The sequence below is a fragment of the Gasterosteus aculeatus genome, chromosome 1 (assembly GCF_964276395.1).
Source record: "Gasterosteus aculeatus chromosome 1, fGasAcu3.hap1.1, whole genome shotgun sequence".
In the NCBI taxonomy this organism is placed as follows: Eukaryota; Metazoa; Chordata; class Actinopteri; order Perciformes; family Gasterosteidae; genus Gasterosteus; species Gasterosteus aculeatus.
The window spans coordinates 7,659,693-7,678,304 of record NC_135688.1 but is presented as its reverse complement, the minus strand read 5'-3'; the positions used below and the strand labels follow the sequence as shown (position 1 = coordinate 7,678,304).

At 42.5% G+C, this 18,612-nt stretch overlaps 2 protein-coding genes across 4 annotated transcripts; one reads left to right on the top strand and one right to left on the bottom strand.

Moving 5' to 3' along the window:
* Nucleotides 1–3,573: 3,573 nt before the first annotated feature.
* Nucleotides 3,574–10,792, bottom strand: aasdhppt (aminoadipate-semialdehyde dehydrogenase-phosphopantetheinyl transferase). 3 transcript variants are annotated; one of them, XM_040184901.2, is made up of 8 exons: nt 9,996–10,423; nt 9,763–9,876; nt 9,247–9,376; nt 7,602–7,723; nt 6,872–7,033; nt 6,388–6,436; nt 4,599–4,667; nt 3,574–4,167 (listed from the first exon to the last, which is right to left on the bottom strand). In XM_040184901.2, exons 1-7 carry the CDS (start codon nt 10,137–10,139, stop codon nt 4,648–4,650), a joined length of 741 nt encoding a protein of 246 aa, XP_040040835.1. In that variant the 5' UTR covers nt 10,140–10,423; the 3' UTR covers nt 3,574–4,167; nt 4,599–4,647. The 3 variants fall into 3 exon arrangements, with proteins under 3 accessions (XP_040040835.1, XP_040040820.2, XP_040040829.2); XM_040184886.2 differs by lacking the exon at nt 6,388–6,436 and having other exon boundaries at nt 9,996–10,792; XM_040184895.2 differs by lacking the exons at nt 6,388–6,436; nt 9,763–9,876 and having other exon boundaries at nt 9,996–10,409.
* A 1,112-nt stretch (nt 10,793–11,904) lies between these two features.
* msantd4 (Myb/SANT-like DNA-binding domain containing 4 with coiled-coils) lies at nt 11,905–16,500 on the top strand (the record flags this gene model as incomplete). The annotated part of the gene is made up of 4 exons (XM_040184913.2): nt 11,905–12,174; nt 12,716–12,811; nt 12,903–13,202; nt 14,036–16,500. Coding segments are annotated over 4 exons (1,404 nt in total), but the record flags the coding sequence as incomplete, so codon positions are not given.
* Between the last annotated feature and the right edge of the window lie 2,112 nt (nt 16,501–18,612).

Genomic DNA, 18,612 nt, shown 5'->3' with positions numbered 1-18,612 from the left:
AAGCACACGTACACAAATCTAAGACGCCTGATACACTGCCACACTTGCACTGGTTGTTGGGTTTGTTTGAGTTTTATTTCAAGACAAATCACATATGCAGCTATTACTCGTACAGAGACAACTGAAGTTGTTCATTTCAATTAATATTTTTATTACATTTACTATAATTTTCTGATCATCACGGGCCATTTTACTTTCTTATTACATAAAGAACATTGCCTCAGTCTGAAGAAGATAACGGACTACACATCAAAATGGTTGTACAGTCAAAGACTTTTGATTCTTCTAAAAACAAATAAAATTAAACTCTGAAATCTAATATTTGAATTTTGGCCATGCACTGGATTAGTGGTGAGGTGAAACAAACAATCTTTATGGGACTCAGTCACCTGCCAATCAAGATAAAACAAACACACATATCGGAGCCAACCGTTAAGTTACTAGCACCGTGGTATTTTTCTCAAACCTTTATTACTGCTTAATAACATTGTAGATGAATAATAATATTATACCTCATTGTTCAAAGAATTAAAATGATAGAAACAAGTGATATTCGCAGCCAAGCAGGAGATAAATTGCATGCAACCTTTCCCTAACATACGAACCATAAATACGTTTTCTTTGCTATTGTCGCAACATAACAAGCTCCAGCAGCATTGGAGAGAGTGAAATTTACATTCCAAAATAACACGTCTCTTAAGAATTCATATTCATTTCCAGGAGAAACGATTCTCTCTTTCAATGGCTTTTTTAATTGCTGCATAGATCTGCCACACGAAAAGGGAAAAAGCAGTAGACAAAAAGTAAATGAAGGTGAAAACGGCGGATAAGCATGTACCCCATACAAGGCACATACACGCTGCATAAACACACACTTCCCTGTATGTGGTGTAATGTCCACGGACGGTCAGGCTTGTCTGCCAGAAGCACGCACAGTTTAAATGAAGTTTAACAGTAAACATTCCCCCGGCCGGTTTGACATTTGATCTGTGTTTCTCAGCTGAAACAACAATCCTCGCTGTGTTTGCTTGTGAACAACGTGTAACAAAATACACTGATGTGGAATTATTGTTTTGATAGGTTTGTTGAACATTAGAGGTCAGAACAAGGAATACGAAAGATGTGTTTGTACGTGTACAAGGGTTACCCTGTGTCTTTCTTTCCGGTCCTTCCTCTCATCATGCTTTAGATTAAAATGTTGTCTTCGTGTAATTTCACAAAGGATAACTTTGCATTCAGATCTTTTGACCAGAAAGGGTTTATTTCAACCCAAAACGTGATCCTTTGATAAACATAAGTGGGTTTATATTTCTGCCTTGAGGCTTCTTGGCATAAAACTATACTTCTCCCAAAGGGCCATTTCGTTCATTTATCTTTTCTAAGGTTTAAGTTCTGTTTAAATTGCAGCACCCAGCATCATTTTTCTCTTCATCTCCCCTCTTCAAAACAGGAGTTTCTGCATGACCAGGAGGCTCCACGTCACCAGTTTAGAGGCTCTTTTGAAAAATACTATTTCTGCCGCCAGGCGGGAGAACTAGTTTAGCAGCCCTAACGTCAACTGTTGGCATTCAAGTATTTCATTTCATTTTTGTCATATCACCTATTAACTTTCTCTGCTCATTTTGTAATATCATATTGCATTTGTTTTCTTTTGTTTCAAAGCCTCAACACATCCTGCGGCTTCTTTCTCTGCGTCCCCGTCCTGTTTCTTACCAAGGAAACAGGACTAACTATCTTGTTGCTTTCTTCCTCTCATCAGGCCCTTGTGGCGGATGCTAGAGATCTGCCTGCAGCACTAGATTGCATTTGTGCAGATGGCTGGACACACACACACACACACACACACACACACACACACACACACACACACACAGCGATAGTCGTTGTGATTAAGTAATGTGAATGTATGTATTTGTGTCCTGAGGACGCTTGATCTGCACATGGAACAAAGGTTATGCAAAATTCAACCAGCTGACAGCTTGTCAGCTGCTCTCTGCGGGGAGCAAAATACAAAGAAAACTTTCTGTCGACTGAATCTTAAATCTTATTAATCAAACCTTTTTTCCACAAATTTTAAGTTTGTCTGAAACTTACCTTTCTTTTAATGATTCTGCGAGACAAATAGGATTCATGTTGTTCACATATTGAATATACAATTCCATAAAGATGAGGATGATGTTTTACCATAAACAATACACAATAAGAGTGAACAAGGAGACGGAATAATACATAAATAAACACTGAGAGTGATTTCAGACTCCTATTCAACACACAATAGTATGATGTTTCTATACAAGTTCTTTAGAGATACTTATCCTTAAGTATTATTTGTACAACAAAAAATAATAAAAAAATGTTACTATATCATTAACCTTTAAAAAACGTAAAGGACACTTTTTTCATAAGGCTACAATGACACTCTAACGGATGTGTCGGTGGGATCCATCTTCCCATCTCTCTGCCAGAAAGATATTTCGAGAGCAAAGGTTATGAGACCTGCTCAGCCGATAAGCACATTACCACCGTCAGGCTTCTTATTTTCCCCCAGTCTGATGCGTTTAGGTTCCCACTAGTCTGTGCATTAAAAAAAAAAAAGATATCCTCTCTGACACCTGGCATCTAAAAATGGCCTCTGTCTAAGGAGAGTCTGTGGGACTCCAGTCGGACCCTGCTGCAGCAAACAGGAAACTAAAGATGGCGGAGAGGCTCGATTCCCTCCAGCTGGAGGCAGTGACTTCACGTGTGGGCTTTTCAAGCTCCCTTTCTTCCCCTCAAAGAATGCAAAGGTGGAAGCAAATGCTCTGCCGCATCCCATTTTCCTCCGACACACTGTCTATACTCGTGTGTGTTTCACATTTAAACACAAAAGACCTCAAGAAACCGCCGCTTGCGATATCATCATGTGTGAGAAAATAGCAAAGCAGGTGGAAGGAATCCCGAACGAGGGGTACGTGGCATGAAGATGTGTTGTCCTGACACCTCAGGCCTGCCAGGGCCGCGTGTGTGTGTGTGTGTGTGTGTGAGGTTACGGTGGTTCACAAAATGGTATATTTGCCATAATAGCCAACATTATTCCTGCTCTCAGGCTGTCTGTCTGTCTTTGTTTCTTGGTTTCTAATAGTTTGACTTTAACTCAATTGGCGGAGAACAGTTCAATAATTCATAAATACGCCGTGAGACAAGAGCCGAGATCAGCAGACACCTTGTGCCTTTACGTTGAGCGCATCGGCCTTCCTCAGGTTTTGATGAGGCGAGCTGGAGTGGGTGATGCCACAAATGTGGTACTGTAAATAGTCTTAGTTTTTGGTAAGGCATGTTGTGTTTAAAGTAAGGCGCATCGGTCCCCAGGTAAAAATGGAGAACGACTGCGTCGACGAGCCGTCCTCAAGAGAGAGAGGAAAGATCTTGGTTGACTTAATATTCCTGATTGAAATAGATGTGATGACAGATGGTGAGACAAGATGGAGAAAGAAGAAAAGAAAGAGACAAACTTAAAGAGATGAGGATGAAGAAAGGAAGGAGAAAGAAATGAGGCAGACACACGACTCTCATAACATACAAATCATACGGCACTTATAGAGCAGTAGTTTTAATAAGAAAGTCTACTGCAATGGTTAAAATAAATACATTTCACTAATAAATCTTTTAAAAATAAAAATATAATGTTGTAAATTTCACAAGATATCAATCTATATACACAACAATAAAAGTACTGCACAGTGGGTTCGTGAGTGTATCTGGTCTGTCGGGGTTTATTTTCTTTCATCCGAGTAAAGGATCTAAAGATAGACGTGTCAGATGCGGTATGAACTCTAAAGGCCTCAGAGACAAAACTCAGCTTCTTTGTAAAACTTGGCTTGAATGGAATTGTGTTGAGAGACGTCAGCTCCAGAGTTGTTGTTTTTTTTTTTGCACTTTTTACAGGCCGGTGCGTCGGTTTGTCGGTTTGTCGGGGGGATCGGGCAGGCCTCAGCATGAGACAGGTGGTTATTCGGATGCGCGTGTTTCCCTCTGTCTCTGAGGAGCTTCAGCCTTCATCTTGAAGCTGTCCCAGCAGGCGGGGTCTTCCTCCGTCAGAGGAGACGCCGAGGCGATGAGGTCACTGAATGACAGCAGCGTAAAGGAGGTGGGAGGAGGAGGAGGAGGAGGAGGAGAAGGACGAAGACGCTGACAGTGAGAGAGAAGGGAAATTATGTTAATTAGTGCAATAGAGGTGAACGTCTAAGTGCTACAATTAATGGTTAATTGGTCAGTTTTTACATTACAGTGATTCTTTTGTCGTTTATAGATTCATTATTTAGGCTGTGAAGGGCCTGAATGTTACAATCTGCTGCGTCTAAACAAGAGTTTTGATGAGGTTGAAAAATGTTCTAGATTACATGAAATTTAAACCTACATGTTTGGCCTTTTTTTAAAGTACAAATAAGGTAAAATGTATGTAAAATAAATTGAAGTTGTTGTTTACAACTGTCCCTCCATCATCTGATTGATTACTTGTAAAAAAAAAAAAGAAAAAAGAAAAAAAAAAGCCCATTTCGTTGTGAATTCTAAGAAAAACATTCTTAATGAGAGCAGCTGTACGTGTAATGTGCCCTCACCGAAGAGCCTGCATGGTCTGCTGGTCCAAGTGCTACAGCAACATGATGATCAGCATCCAGCAAGCTCTCCTGCAGGAACACGTGCACACCCGATGAGCAAACGCACATACACTAGATAGCTTGCATATTATGATAAATAAAACCTCTATATGCATTCAAGTTCAGAGCAAATACTACATCAATGATGAATAATAAATATGTGCAACGCTATCAGACACTTTCATACAGACATTCGGCCTGCATGCATCTTCAACTGAATATAGAATCTGTTTGCATGATTTCTAAGGAGGCTGAGCCCAGTTTCAGTGTTGCATTTAGAGGTCACACATTCCCAAGCAAAGTGAGATTCCTTTGATACCAGGAAACATCAAACTATGCATTAACCGGAAAATGTTAACGCTTAGCTTAAAAGGTAAATCTGATTCCTAGCATGGTTAATGCCGTTAACCAGCCTTGCTTATGTAAACGAATTAAGCCTTTTTACTCAACGTTGACCTCCTTAATGTAGCATGAAACATGCTTGATGGAAAAAAAAAAACAAAAAACAATATGTATACTAAACCTACTGAGTCTTTAAAATGGTAAAAAATGTTTAATGTTGGACAACTACTCGAAAATGCAATTGCCTTTGTAGCTGGAAAGATACACATTAAAGGCCACAATCTGAGTGTGTGTATGTGGGAGTAACAGGTGGTGGTGTGTAGTTACAAAATAGAGGAGAGTCAGGGAACATAGAAGGAAGCTCAAAGTGAGCTGGATTTAAATGATTAGCATTTTTGTTTGGCTTGTTTGCTTGAAAGGTGACTCCAAAAATGATCCTTATCATAGAAATGATTCCATTATTAAAATGGTTACAGATTAATATTCTCTCAACAAATCCATTAATTGACTGTTTTAGCTCTGATTTGCCTTTATTTACTTGCATTAACATGGAAGTGTTGTTATGGTGCTGGTGAGGTAGCAGACGGCCATTCAAACCAAACGTCCTATCAAACAAGGAGTGAAGAAGCCGTAAATGAGACTACTAGATTATTACAAAATATTGACGTCTATCTCTCCCTAATTTTCTTTCTCTGACCTCTCTAACTCTCTATAAATTTAAAAATTTTAATTTAAAATTTAAAAACTTCCTGTATGTTGGGGTTGCTTCACTTTGCCGTCCAACCTATAGTTAAAGTGTTTTTATCCCCCGGTGAGAAAACACAGACACCAAAACCGCATTAAGCCTCCATGACCCCCAAGGGAGATTGAGAAAGCAGACTTAACATCAGGCTTAACATCAGGCTTTCTAAACCAGTGGTACCCTTTTAGCAGTCACTTGTTAATCCACCGGCCACTGAGTGACGAGCAAGAGGAGGCGAGGGGGAATAGAGAGGAAAAATAGAGCAGTGGGGAAACACTATGGAAAGAGAGAGAGATGGGAAAGAAAATGGGAAACATTGAAGGGAAATGCAGAGACGCCGGTGAATGGAATTGAGGAGAGCACAGGAGCAGGAAAGGGGAATTAAAATGGGAAATAAATGGCGACAGAAGACTGTTCTGTCGTGACAAGGAGGTGCAGGAGTCTCGCTTACTGCAATCACTGTGGTTATTTCTCCGTAAGATCACCTGGGACGTTATTATATAAACACTAGCTGCAGTATTCTACCTGCCTACCTATAATTAAAATGGGAAATCATTTCTACAAACAGTAGAAGAAATAGAATAGTAATGGTTTCACATTTTGGGAAATATTTAGGTTTCAGGCAAGAGTTCTTTAAAAAAGGACATGTTGTGCGTAGTTGCTTACCAAAGCCTTGTTGGAGGTGTGAAGTTGCCAGGCAACCAGCAAAAATTATCTGACATCATATAAACAAAATAGAATTAATGAAGGTGTTTAGGGGCAGATTTCGTCCCCTCCAGCTTACGTTATTCTTGCTGTAGCTTTGAATTTAACGAGACGGATATGAGCTTAGTGTATTTCTTCAACCCCCCCACCGTGGCAAGAAACCAGTAGGCGCATTAATATGTGACATTTGGCCTGGTGCAAAGCTCCTCTGGGGCAATTCAACACATAAATAGAATTCAACGGAATAGAAAATGTTAAACAAGCTAAGACAATAGTAGAGGTCACAGGAAATAAGATGATAGCTTAAAATTAAACTAGTCCTGAAATGAGGTTTTGGTGTTTTTTATTTGACCAATAAAGACGGACGTATTTCTTGTTTTTGTCTTTTTAAATCCTGATTTTTGTCTTGCTTCACTCTTCACACCAGTCTTCAAAACAGACTCACTTCAAAAACCCAGTCGCCTTCTTCTTCCTCGTCTAGAAGCATCTTGGTCTGGCGCAGAGCACATTTCTGTGAGAGCGGTTCTGGGGGCAGGTGAAACTCCACCCTCTGCAGGTTGAAGCCCAGGCCCGTGCCGATGGCTTTGATGAAGCTCTCCTTCAAGGCCTTGGTTGAAGAGGGAAGAAACTCAATTAGTTACACGCAGAAAAGGATCACCGGCACACGAGGAGAAAGACATCGGTCTGCCTGACAAAGACAATATTGTCAGTCTTTTGTGCTTCTTTTGTGTGTTTTTTGGTGTATTTTGGCTCAGTGGCAGAATAGCAGAGCAGATGGTGATTATCCATACATGCATAACAGTGTGTACACTAAAGAGGGACTTTGTGTGAATGTGTTTGTGTCCAGCCACAAACAAGCCTGCTCGGCAGCCAATGAGCCACAATAACAGTATTACACGGCTAATCGCTATGGCAACCGTCGAACTCTCCCATTAGTCAACACCGTGGTGATGATATCAGAGCTTGACGTCTTTGTGCCACCCTCTCAATCTTGCCACATCTTTACTTAGCACCACTTTTACTGTCCATCTGTGTGTGTGTGTGTCTGTAAAAAGAAAAAAGAAAAAAACAACCGAGAGTGAAAGAAAGAACTATTATGTGAGACCGTGGTGATGATGTGAAATGCCCAGTAGCAATGCAATGTGACAACAGGGCAGTATGGTTGCCATGGTTACCCAGTGGCGGTAGAACGCGGCAAGCTGCTGGTGCTCCAAGCCGCTTGATTGGATGACGCTCCACTCGTAAGCTGTAAACTGACGAGTCATGATGCGGAAAAACTCTGGCACAGAGCTGCTACCTAGAGGGAAAAGGGAGGCAGAGAAAGTGTGAGGGCCAAAGATGGGGAGGAGGAGGAGAGAGAGAGAGAGAGACAGGGCCAAAGATGGGCGGAGGAGGAGAGAGAGGGGGCCAAAGATGGGGAGGAGGAGGAGGAGAGAGAGAGAGGGCCAAAGATGGGGAGGAGGAGGAGGAGAGAGAGAGAGGGCCAAAGATGGGGAGGAGGAGGAGGAGAGAGAGAGAGAGGGCCAAAGATGGGGGGGAAGAGGAGGAGAGAGAGAGAGAGGGCCAAAGATGGGGGGGAAGAGGAGGAGAGAGAGAGAGGGCCAAAGATGGGCGGAGGAGGAGAGAGAGGGGGCCAAAGATGGGGAGGAGGAGGAGGAGAGAGAGAGGGGACAAAGATGGGGGGGAAGAGGAGGAGAGAGAGAGAGGGCCAAAGATGGGCGGAGGAGGAGAGAGAGGGGGCCAAAGATGGGGGGGAGGAGGAGGAGGAGAGAGAGAGAGGGCCAAAGATGGGGAGGAGGAGGAGAGAGAGAGAGAGACAGGGCCAAAGATGGGGAGGAGGAGGAGGAGAAAGAGAGAGGGCCAAAGATGGGGAGGAGGAGGAGGAGCGAGAGAGAGGGCCAAAGATGGGGAGGAGGAGGAGGAGAGAGAGAGAGGGCCAAAAATGGGGAGGAGGAGGAGAGAGAGAGAGAGAGAGAGGGCCAAAGATGTGGAGGAGGAGAGAGAGAGGGCCAAAGATGGGGAGGAGGAGAGAGAGAGGGCCAAAGATGTGGAGGAGGAGAGAGAGAGGGCCAAAGATGGGGAGGAGGAGAGAGAGAGGGCCAAAGATGGGGAGGAGGAGAGAGAGAGGGCCAAAGATGGGGAGGAGGAGAGAGAGAGAAAGAAGGATGGAGGCGAGACGGACAAAGATGGATGGAGGAAAAGTGATTTTAATATGAATGTAACTGTGGCGCACACGCACATATCTAAACATTTCCACTATCAAGCAGCTTTGCCCTCAACCTTTGACATTTAAAAGGCAACAGTGGCCTCTTGTGGTCAAGTTAGAAAATACAAAAGGATGTATATGTTATCTAATTATAATGCCGATCTGTCTGGAGTGGATTAAATAAACCGCTGACAAATGCTTTTATAGTTTGAGCTTCCAGCTTTTGGCATTATTCATTTAATTAATAATTGCAAAGTCTCACATTACAGGAGATATCAACATAACTCACTGAGAACTGACACTGAGAACTGAGACTGAGAAGTTTCTCATGGCAATCATTCATTACATTTACTTTTCTTGTGTGTCTGTTACAATGTGTGTGTGTGCTCATTTTGTCAGCAACTCAAATCCTTACCTCAAATTTAACTGTTTGAGAGCAAATATCCCCAAATGAATGTCAAACTTTTCAGCCTGTTCACATCCAATCATGCATTCAGCTTAGTGTTATTTTTCCTAAGACCTAATTGACAGTAAAACATAATGTGATTTCAATGTATGTGCAGTTTTCTGTTGATATTGTTATTGCTGCTTCAGCTATTACCCACAGCATTTACCTGGCATTGTGATCTTCATGATATCGACCCCCACCTGCATGCCCTGCTCTGCAGCGAGCACAGCGTATTCTCCCTGGTGGGACAAGTTGAAACTCCAGGACGGCGGCTCGGGAACGGAATCTGTACCGACCTGGATGCAGAAAGTAAGACAATAATCAAACTGGATATTTTCAATTCTATGACAAACAAATATTCCAAAAGCTATTAGAGTGGAGAAAGCTATGCAGAGTTTCAAAACACAAAAAAGCTAAGTTAAATCATTTAAATTTAATTTTATGTCATGAGTCCCTAATATTACCCAAGCCCAAGTTACATCAAAAGTAATAATATAAGTAAGTAAGTGAGTTCTGGTGACTCAAGCTTCATTTCCGCTATTAAAGTGGAGGTTAGGTGTATCAAATTGTCTCCCACTGATGGACAACTTATTACAACCTCATGCTGTGCATCACACCCACAGATTGTATGCGTCTCTATGGAGACCCATTCAGGTGAAATAATAACAATAATGGTATGAACCTTCAGTGGTGCTGCCAGGTACGGTTTCCCTCTGGGGGATCGATCAAGTCTGATCTCCGACCAGGGGATCCCAACCCTATCATGCACCAACTTCCTCAGCAACAACCTTCCGGCCTGAGGAGATAACGGAGTGACAGACAATGGGAAAAGGATGCAGGTTGGGTGGATGCCTGATGGATGAGTCGGCGCGCAGAAGGTGGACAGGCGGAAACAAATGTTTTACCGTCACTCACCATGGCTGACTTGGCATCCCGGGCAAACACAAACTGTCCGATCCTGTCCTTCTCCTCCCGCTGAACGCAACGAGCAGCGAAAAGCCACTCGGACCTGCTTGGCGTCCACGTCCCGCAGCGAAAAGCCCAGCGAACAGAGCCCATCTTCGAACAGTCATGTGGACTTCACCACAACTCCAGGCTTCCCACCAGTTGTTACTGCGCTAACGTTAGCATCGCGCGTTAGCACGTACGGTTTGAATGAAGAAAATAAAAATAAAAACTCCGCACAGGTTTTATCTGATGCTTTACTACTTTGACGGTGGTTGTCAGTGCGGTGCATAACCGAGGGAAACTAATAAAGGAGATTCCGTCAGACGTTTTGTGTATGACGGCCCTGAGCGTGCAGAGAAAGCCGGAAGCGATTCGATGTCGTCATAAGTGGGCGCGGTGGATAACTGATAACTGATCCAATAGGAGCAGTGGTAACTGTGCACAGTTTACGGCACCTTCAGGTGTCCTCGGGAATATTGTAAATACCAAAGAAAACGCGTTTTGGTATCAAGGAATTTGATCATTTGTTTTAATAACCGAGTGATATGGGAGACTCTGATGTATATTGACTTTAGAGCTGGTGTAATTCAATCGTGCAATTAAAAAAAACGCTTACCTGAGGACCATCCTTGAAAGTAAATCGTATGTGTCTTTTTAAACAAAATTTGAAGATGAACGTAAACAAAAAATTTTTTTTTTTGCGCGGTTCCGGGCATTTTCTTTTCCTTCAAGTAATTTGATTAGATTTCCATTTATAGGGGCATATTTACTGTTTCGATTACGTGGTGTGTTATTTTGCGGGTTATACCTGAAAGCACCATTAAATTGTACCTCTACGATGTTGTTTTGATTACGGTACGTTTGTGAGTGTAAGGTGAGTTGTCTTCACAATATACGGCACAGCATGTTTGACTGGAGGTGGTGTTTTGATAGCGAACGCACAGGATTACGTTGCATTTCTGATGTTGATGATGAAACTCGTTTGGTTAGAAAAACCCTGTCTCATAGCTTAGCGTTCCTAAAAAAACCCCGATTTTTTTAACCCGAAATATTTGAGAGATACATAAGATTATAACCTAGAAGCACAAACTGCTTCCAGGTGTTTTTTCTACGCGGAGGCTACAATAAGAAACGCACAGCGCAAATATACTGCCAATAAACCTGCAAAGGCGACACGTGTGATTTTAATATTTCAGTAACGTTAGTCCACAGATATTCGGTCGATATTATAGTAGCCCACTTTAAGAAGTAACCATCGAATAGGAATGTTTGCAAATGTAAACATCTACGCTATTTCTTTGGCGACAACCTCAACCCCAACCTGTGATTTACATACCGGAAGACGGAGGAGTCCTTTCCGCCGGTGAAAGGGTCGTCGTGTCGCAGAGGTTAGAGAGGCTGCGCTGAGAACCACAAGGTTGGTGGTTCGAATCCCGGCTGCCCCATGTCCCATGTCGAAGTGTCCCTGAGCAATACACCTAACCCCTAAGAGCTCCCCTAAAAATGTAATGTAAGTTGGTTTGGATAAAATGACCTGTAATGTAATGATGCTTCTCTACCTGTGCATGCTCACCTGGCAGCAGTGCGGATTGTTACTCTGAGGCGTTGGCTACATCAAATCCGCATCACATCAAGGCGAAAGGGAGCCTGCCGCTGGGAGATGAGAAGACTTCTGATGATTTAATCCTCCAGCGGACCAGGTGTGACCTTTGCAACTTCACGCACTTCTCTCCCACGTGGCATCACAGAGGCAGCATCTAGTGTAACATCTGGGCTGGAAGACTTTCCTGGGAATTACGGGAATACCTGAGCCACAAAAATCACTGTGATTTTGAAGGAAATCACATCCCCCTTTATTCTGACATGTCTCATGTGATGTCTCTTCTCACCCACACCCCCTTTTCTAACTTTATCTTCTCCATCTCTTAATCCATACCTACACCTGGCCTGTCTGCTTGCTTGCCTTCCCCAGTTGTCTCTTTCTCTCTGTCTCTGGGGTTTCTGTCCCCCGCTTGCTGCCAAGCTGGATTTCCTGCAAGTGAAGCATCTGAAGAGGAAGAGGAAGAGCAACTACAGTGTGAGAGAAACACAGACACTCATCAGGGAAATCCACAAGAGGACCGACGTGCTGTTCTCCAGACAGCAGGTATGGACCTCTTCACAAATATCACTTATCCACTTATTCCTTCCTTCAAGTCACTTTTAACCTCCTTGTAAAATTTATGAAAATAGTTTTCAGAATGAGTTTTTTATGTTATTCCTTTCATTACATACAAAACACTTTCTGTCTTTCACAATTAACTTGTATAGGTCAGCTTAAAAAAAAAAAGCAGAAAGGCAAAAATATACATTTTATTTTTATACTTTCCATTATTACCACCAGACTGACACAGGGATCCACATACGGGATTCTTACCGCATCCGCAAATGTTTTTTTTTAAGCTGATGTACCGTATGTGTATAAATACATGTAAAGTGCCAAATCCATACATTGATATTGGCCTGAAAAATATCCTTTGGCTGTACTGTCGAGAACCATCTTTGTTTTACATATAAAACCAACACTTATTTTTTACAGGAACCTGCATTGTTCATGCTTTGTCATTACAAACAGCCGTGGTGGAATTCTGAGAGTAAAACAATCAAAATGTGGTGTTTTCTTCTCTTCTCTCTGCGTCTGCAATCAGAACACAGCCATTAATGAGTTGAAGCGACAGGCCTGGGAGGAAGTGGCTCAGGGTGTTAATTCCCTGGGGGAGGGGGAGCTGCGCACTGCTGCTGAGGTATTTGAATCATCATTTTATATTTGTGTACGCATGAAGATATATAAAACTGTTAAACACCGCCACCTTTCCTTCCTCGTTTCCTTTGCAGGTGAAGCGCCGATACCTGGACTGGCGTGCGCTGGTGAAGAGAAAACAGCTCCGGGCGGAGCTGTCCTTCCCCTCCTCCTCGTCGTCGTCCGCCGCCCCGAAGACCGAGTACGACCAGTCCTCCTCGGAGCATGAGGCGGCTTCTTTGGGATCCGGGTGCGACCAGCTGCTCGACCTCTCGTGCCTCTCGAAGGACTGTCACTGCGACTGGCCGGAGCTGGCGTCTCTGGGCGAAGCGAACGGGCAGGCCACCGTTGCACCCCCGGGTGTGAAGATGGAGGACGATGTCAGTGAATACAGAGTAAGAAACACAACTCCTCATGGTGCCACATGGGTGCCTGGGCCTGTACAATAACTATAGATTAGATGTGCAAATTGAGCCGTAGCCTCCATCAATTAAATTAGCCTGTCTTTTTTTTCAAACACCTTCAGGTTTTTTGATGAAGAGCTCACATTAACGGGTGTTCAAATTGAGACAAGTGGCCAATATTGAGATGCAAATACCTTCTAATGTGTTTCATTGGTTTAATTAATATCCTCGTTGGCAGAGGTGGTTATGTTAAACCTCGCTCAGCGATGATGCCAGCAGATGTTGTAGCTCAAGTGGCTCTCGTTAAGCCGTCCTTTTTGAATGGGCTCATTTAGGTCCACGAGGTAAAGATTTACGATAAACTGTTAATTCGTTATGATTTATTCAAACTTGACATGTGAATGTTACTGTTTTTCAAATTATATTTAAATGTGTCCCCGGATAAAATCTGCATATGTTTAAACGGTGGTATTGCAATCTTCCACAAATATTCTCTAAAAAGTACTCCCACTCCATCTCAGTATAATTAACCCGTATCCAGTCTACATAATATCAGTCCGCGATAGTAACTCTGGTGTTGAGCCTTATCTGTATTCAGTGTTATCAATTTAAAAAATCCCACACAAAACACAAAGCCGCACAGGCCGATTCCATCATTTTTGTCTCAATTGGTCAATTTCCGCAAACGCTGAATCCTGTATTCCCCCAAATTTCCCATTCATCATCTGCCTCATATCTGAGACTCCCTCATGGAATGTAACCTAAACATGCAAATGCAGGAAAACTACAGAGTGTCCCGTTAAGAGTGTCCCTCTCTCCCGTAGCTGGATGGTGATGGCGATATGGGAGATGAGGAACTAGACGAAGATGATATTCCCTCCCTCCTCAGCGACATCGAGTCCCACGGGGACGTTTACCCGCACAGCGACTTGGACATGCTCGGCTCCTCAAAGGCTCCAACCTCCACCACCAACAGGGGACCCCAAGTCGGCCCGACGGGGACGGCGGCCCATGCTGTGAGTGGACACGCCAATCACGACAACACTGGGACGGGCTTCCTGGTCGCCTTTGAGAGACAGCGGCTGGAGCTGGAAAAACAGCGCCTGGCGGTGGAGACCGAGCGCCTGGCGGTGGAGAAGGAGCGCCTGGCGGTGGAGAAGGAGCGACTTCGTCAGATGGAGGTGGAGAGGGAACGGCTGCAGCTGGAGAGAGAGCGGTTACAGATAGAAAGGGAAAGGCTGAGGCTCCTGCTGCTCGGCCAATCGGAGCAGGTCAACTCCTCGTTTTACACGGGGCCACAACAATGCCCGCCTTCCTCCTCCACGTCTTCCTCATCTACCGGTCACGACGGACAGAGGGAGAGGGACAAAGAAGGTAAAGGCTGGATGCCCATGGTGGATCTGGAGACGGAGAGGATAAGACTAGAGAAGGAGAGACTGCATCTGGAGAAAGAGAGGCTGCAGTTTTTTAGGTTTGAGGCAGGCAGACTCCAGATTGAGAGAGAGCGCCTCCAAGTGGAGAAAGAGAGAATGCAGCTGCACAAAGACCATCAGGGCCACTGAGAAAAAGGACCATTAAGAGAGCGAGAGATGAATATGTTAGATTTTTTTTTTTTACTAGATCCATGAGTACGTCTAATACTGAAAACAACCCACAATGTGAATTGCATCAGCAACAGTTTTTTTTTTATCAAGTTCCTCACATCAGCATTCCTGACTTAAAATCTGGCCACGGACAAGACTGAGAGAGAGTGCTGTCATATCTATGACCGACACGGTGAAGCAGTGCCTTATGATGTCTTCACAAAATGGGCCATGGGACAGAAAAGACGCCACGATGATTAAATCTAAGATCGGAACAGCTTGTTTGTCTTGAACTTATTTGTTTTATGAAATATTTAGTACCTCATTCAAGGACACGAATGCACACAACGTGCAGTGTTAAACATGAAACGCTAGGCTGTGAATGCAAAACATCTTCCCTTTTGTAGAAGTGTTTTACATGAAAGAATGGGATCGTGGAGACTTGCTCTGTATTCTTGCGCCAAATTTCTTTCTGCTGCATGGGCGCTTGTTTGTGAGCTTCACATTCAAAAATGAGCGCACAGAATTGTTACTTGTAGAGAGGGATTTTTATGGTATTTGTTGTTTGTTTTGTTTGTCAATGTGTTAAAATATAGTTTACATGGTAATGCTTGCGACTTTGTATATTTGCCTGCCAATTTTAAACGCATATGCCGTCTATTTTTCTATGCAGACATTTCAATTCGTCAATTCCATAGACAAATAGTCATTAAAGCCTTGAGTTTGGCGATCTTGCCGTCGCCGTCTTGAATAAGGGCGGCCATTTTGTCGTCTTTTTTAACAGAATTTGCAGTATTTTGAATGAGAACGAGTGGCATATAGACGCCTTTGTTATGGGCAGTGACCTGTCAATCACATTAAGCCCAACCTAATGCATACTCTTAAAGAGACCAAAATTGAAGAAAAATGCTATATTGATGAATAAAAACTAGCAAACAGTCGCCCCCTGCTTGTCAGTAGAGAGAATGCAAGTTTAAAGCACTTTGCTTCGCTTTTTAGACTTGAAGACTTACTTTACGGTAATGCAGTTTAGGTTAAGGCGAGAAAACCACTTTTGCATTTTATACCGCGTCACTTGTGGAGAGCGTAACGGGATATATTTACTTCGCAGTCACTACAGACTACACAGGGACCTGAAAAAAAGCTGCCAAATGGAATCCAGCCATGATTAATTGATTTTTAACACCCTTTACTCCACCTTTTTTGTGATGTGTCAAAAAAAATCTCCTGTGAAAAACTGACTGGATTTACTGTTCCTGCCTTTAAGATTTGTGGACTTGCTGCTGGAAGTTATTGCATGCTAGGAAATGAAAATGAAATCCTCTTTGCTTTTGTCCAGCCCTTTCTAGTTTTGTTGTGCTATGAATATATTGAACTGTGTTACGGGCTGCTGGGAACTATAGTTTGCTTGTGTGTGCTTGAGCTTACGTCCATTAAACACACCGTGCACTTGGTTATTTTGTAAACCAAACCTCCTTTTTTTAAGCGATTGTGTGTGCGAGCCCCTTGACATCAGGTCACATAACCAGCCGCCCTTTTTAAAAGGATTTTCTTCCAATATATGTAAATATTGATGTGAGGGTAACTTTTAAAAAATGATTTCATCTGTGTTTATAAATACTTTGATCCTTTTTGGTGAGGAAAATAAATGTGACCTCCAGAAAAAGTCCTTAATGATCCGTTAAATAAAATGTGTGTTCCCCAAAGTGCTGCTTTCACCGGTCAGCCTGTGTGGCCCCTCTCTCGCATTGATGTTCCGCCTTTGAAGAATAATGGAAAGAGAGAATGAGAAGATAATTAGACAAAAACATTCCTCTCCTGTGTGTTCTCTGGATCGATGCAGGCTAATAAGAAGAGACGGGCGTTTGAAATCGGTTTGACAGCATTAGTCTGATTCACGAATCCTGCATCTTTGAAGAGTCGACTTTTGGAGGATTTCAGTAAAGTTATATATTCCAGTGATGGTCTTTTTTTTTGCGTTTAATATTTACATTTCTTGTAGTGTGTCATAGTGGTATGAAAGCAATATACTACCGAAGGGAGCAATACACTTTTAATTCAACAGAGACAATAAGCTCTTTTAATCTCCTAAATCACCTTTGCTGCTATGGATGCTTTAAAAACCTGAAGACATACACACACACACACACACACACACACACCTCAAAGCAGGAAAATTGTATCAAGTCAGGAGCCTATGCAATTTTACAGTTCAGAGCTTCACATCTGAATTGAAAGAAAAACATAAAGGATTCTTAGTGGAGCCGAAAAAGCTGAAAGATGCTGAAACATTTTCAATTTTAGAGAAGATCTCAAGGTCTTCATGAGCAGACATGATTGATTCAGATGTTCCATTTCACTGAGGTTTTCTTTTAAAAGTGTAGATGGGAAATACCGTTTTTCTCATGAAATGGAGAGAGCTTTTAGCGTTCAAAATACGTTTGATAGTTAAAGGAAACAACATTCCATTTTCAGCTTTGTAAATGTATTTCGGCTTTGAACTCAAACATGTTTACATGCTTTAATGTACAAAAAACACTTTCCTCACACTATCCCACAATATACTTGAACTTTGTCCGTCGGGATTTTGTTTTTAACAATTTTGGTGGACTTTCAGACTGAGATTGGGAAGTTCTTCAGAACTGGAAAGCCATTTAAAGGAATTACATTACAATGGCACAGCTACATTGTTTTATTAATGTTAGTTGGAATTAAAAAGCACAAAGGTTTTGAAGTTTACTTTGTGCCACAATTCAGTTCCTGCCACTCTAAGTTAGGCAGCGTGTTCTGACACAGAGCGGATGGCCAAGAAATATTTAAGGCTTTCAGAGTAAAACACGACCCAAATTCTGTTATGATGTCCTCAAAATATTGTGCAGACACTTTGGGTTTAATGTGTCTGCACTTGTGACTGATTTTTGCATCCAGCTTCAATACTTCAATGATAAATTTGATTTCTGTCTCCGTCAGCCTCTATGCATTTTATTCTGAGTTTTGCAGATAATTGACTTTTACTCCTAATTAAATGAGAAAATTGTTCATGTATCACAGGATGAGGGAATAGTTGGAGGCAATGCAACACATATTGTATTTCCACTGTGATTGAAACGAGCTGCGATAAACATTAATCAGATTGAAAAAAATAATTTCCCGATCCCATCTTGTAATCAGTTCCATTCACTCTTTAATATGAACCAAACCTATTTTAGTCACAGATTGCATTAAAAATGAATAGTCCCAAACATTGCTAATTTGATCAAAAAAAGGGATATTTGCAGTGATCAAGTCATGTTGTGCGTGTGTTCGTTGCCATGTCTTGTGTGACATAAAGTCTGTATACAGAATAGTTAAGTGTGTACGGTATGCAGTGAATGCACGTTTCAGCAAACCACCTTTACGACAACTACCAGGTCAACACAGCAAGGCCACAAGCGGCTCGGAATTCCACTTCCTGTCCGACTGTGAGAGACATCTCAAATATGAAGTAAGTGAGGAGCTGTGAATGAGAAAGAGGAATGCAGAAAAATGGGTAAATTAAGAAGGGGGTGTGCGGATAAAAGGAATAGAGGAAAAGAGGCGGGGAAGTGAAGGACGGGCTGAACCGGAGGACGGTAATGCAGAGAAGACCGAGACTGAGACGAAATGAGCCAATAATAATGAAAAGGTGAAAAGGCTGCTGTGGCTTCAAAGTGACAATAAAGGAGGAAGATTCACGGCGTGTGTGTGTGTGTGTGTGTTCAGTTGCACGTGAAAGTGCAAGGTTAAAAGGTTGGCCTCAACCAGCTCAAATTGTTATTTTGCTTCATCTTTGGGTAAAT

Excerpts from the sequence above, each read along its gene's own strand:
- aasdhppt (XM_040184886.2), bottom strand. The coding sequence starts at position 10,139 with ATGGGCTCTGTTCGCTGGGCTTTTCGCTGCGGGACGTGGACGCCAAGC. Across the intron at positions 9,877-9,995 it reads GGGATGCCAAGTCAGCCATG|GCCGGAAGGTTGTTGCTGAG; the intron begins GTGAGTGACGGT and ends TTATCTCCTCAG. Across the intron at positions 9,377-9,762 it reads ACCTGGCAGCACCACTGAAG|GTCGGTACAGATTCCGTTCC; the intron begins GTTCATACCATT and ends TTCTGCATCCAG.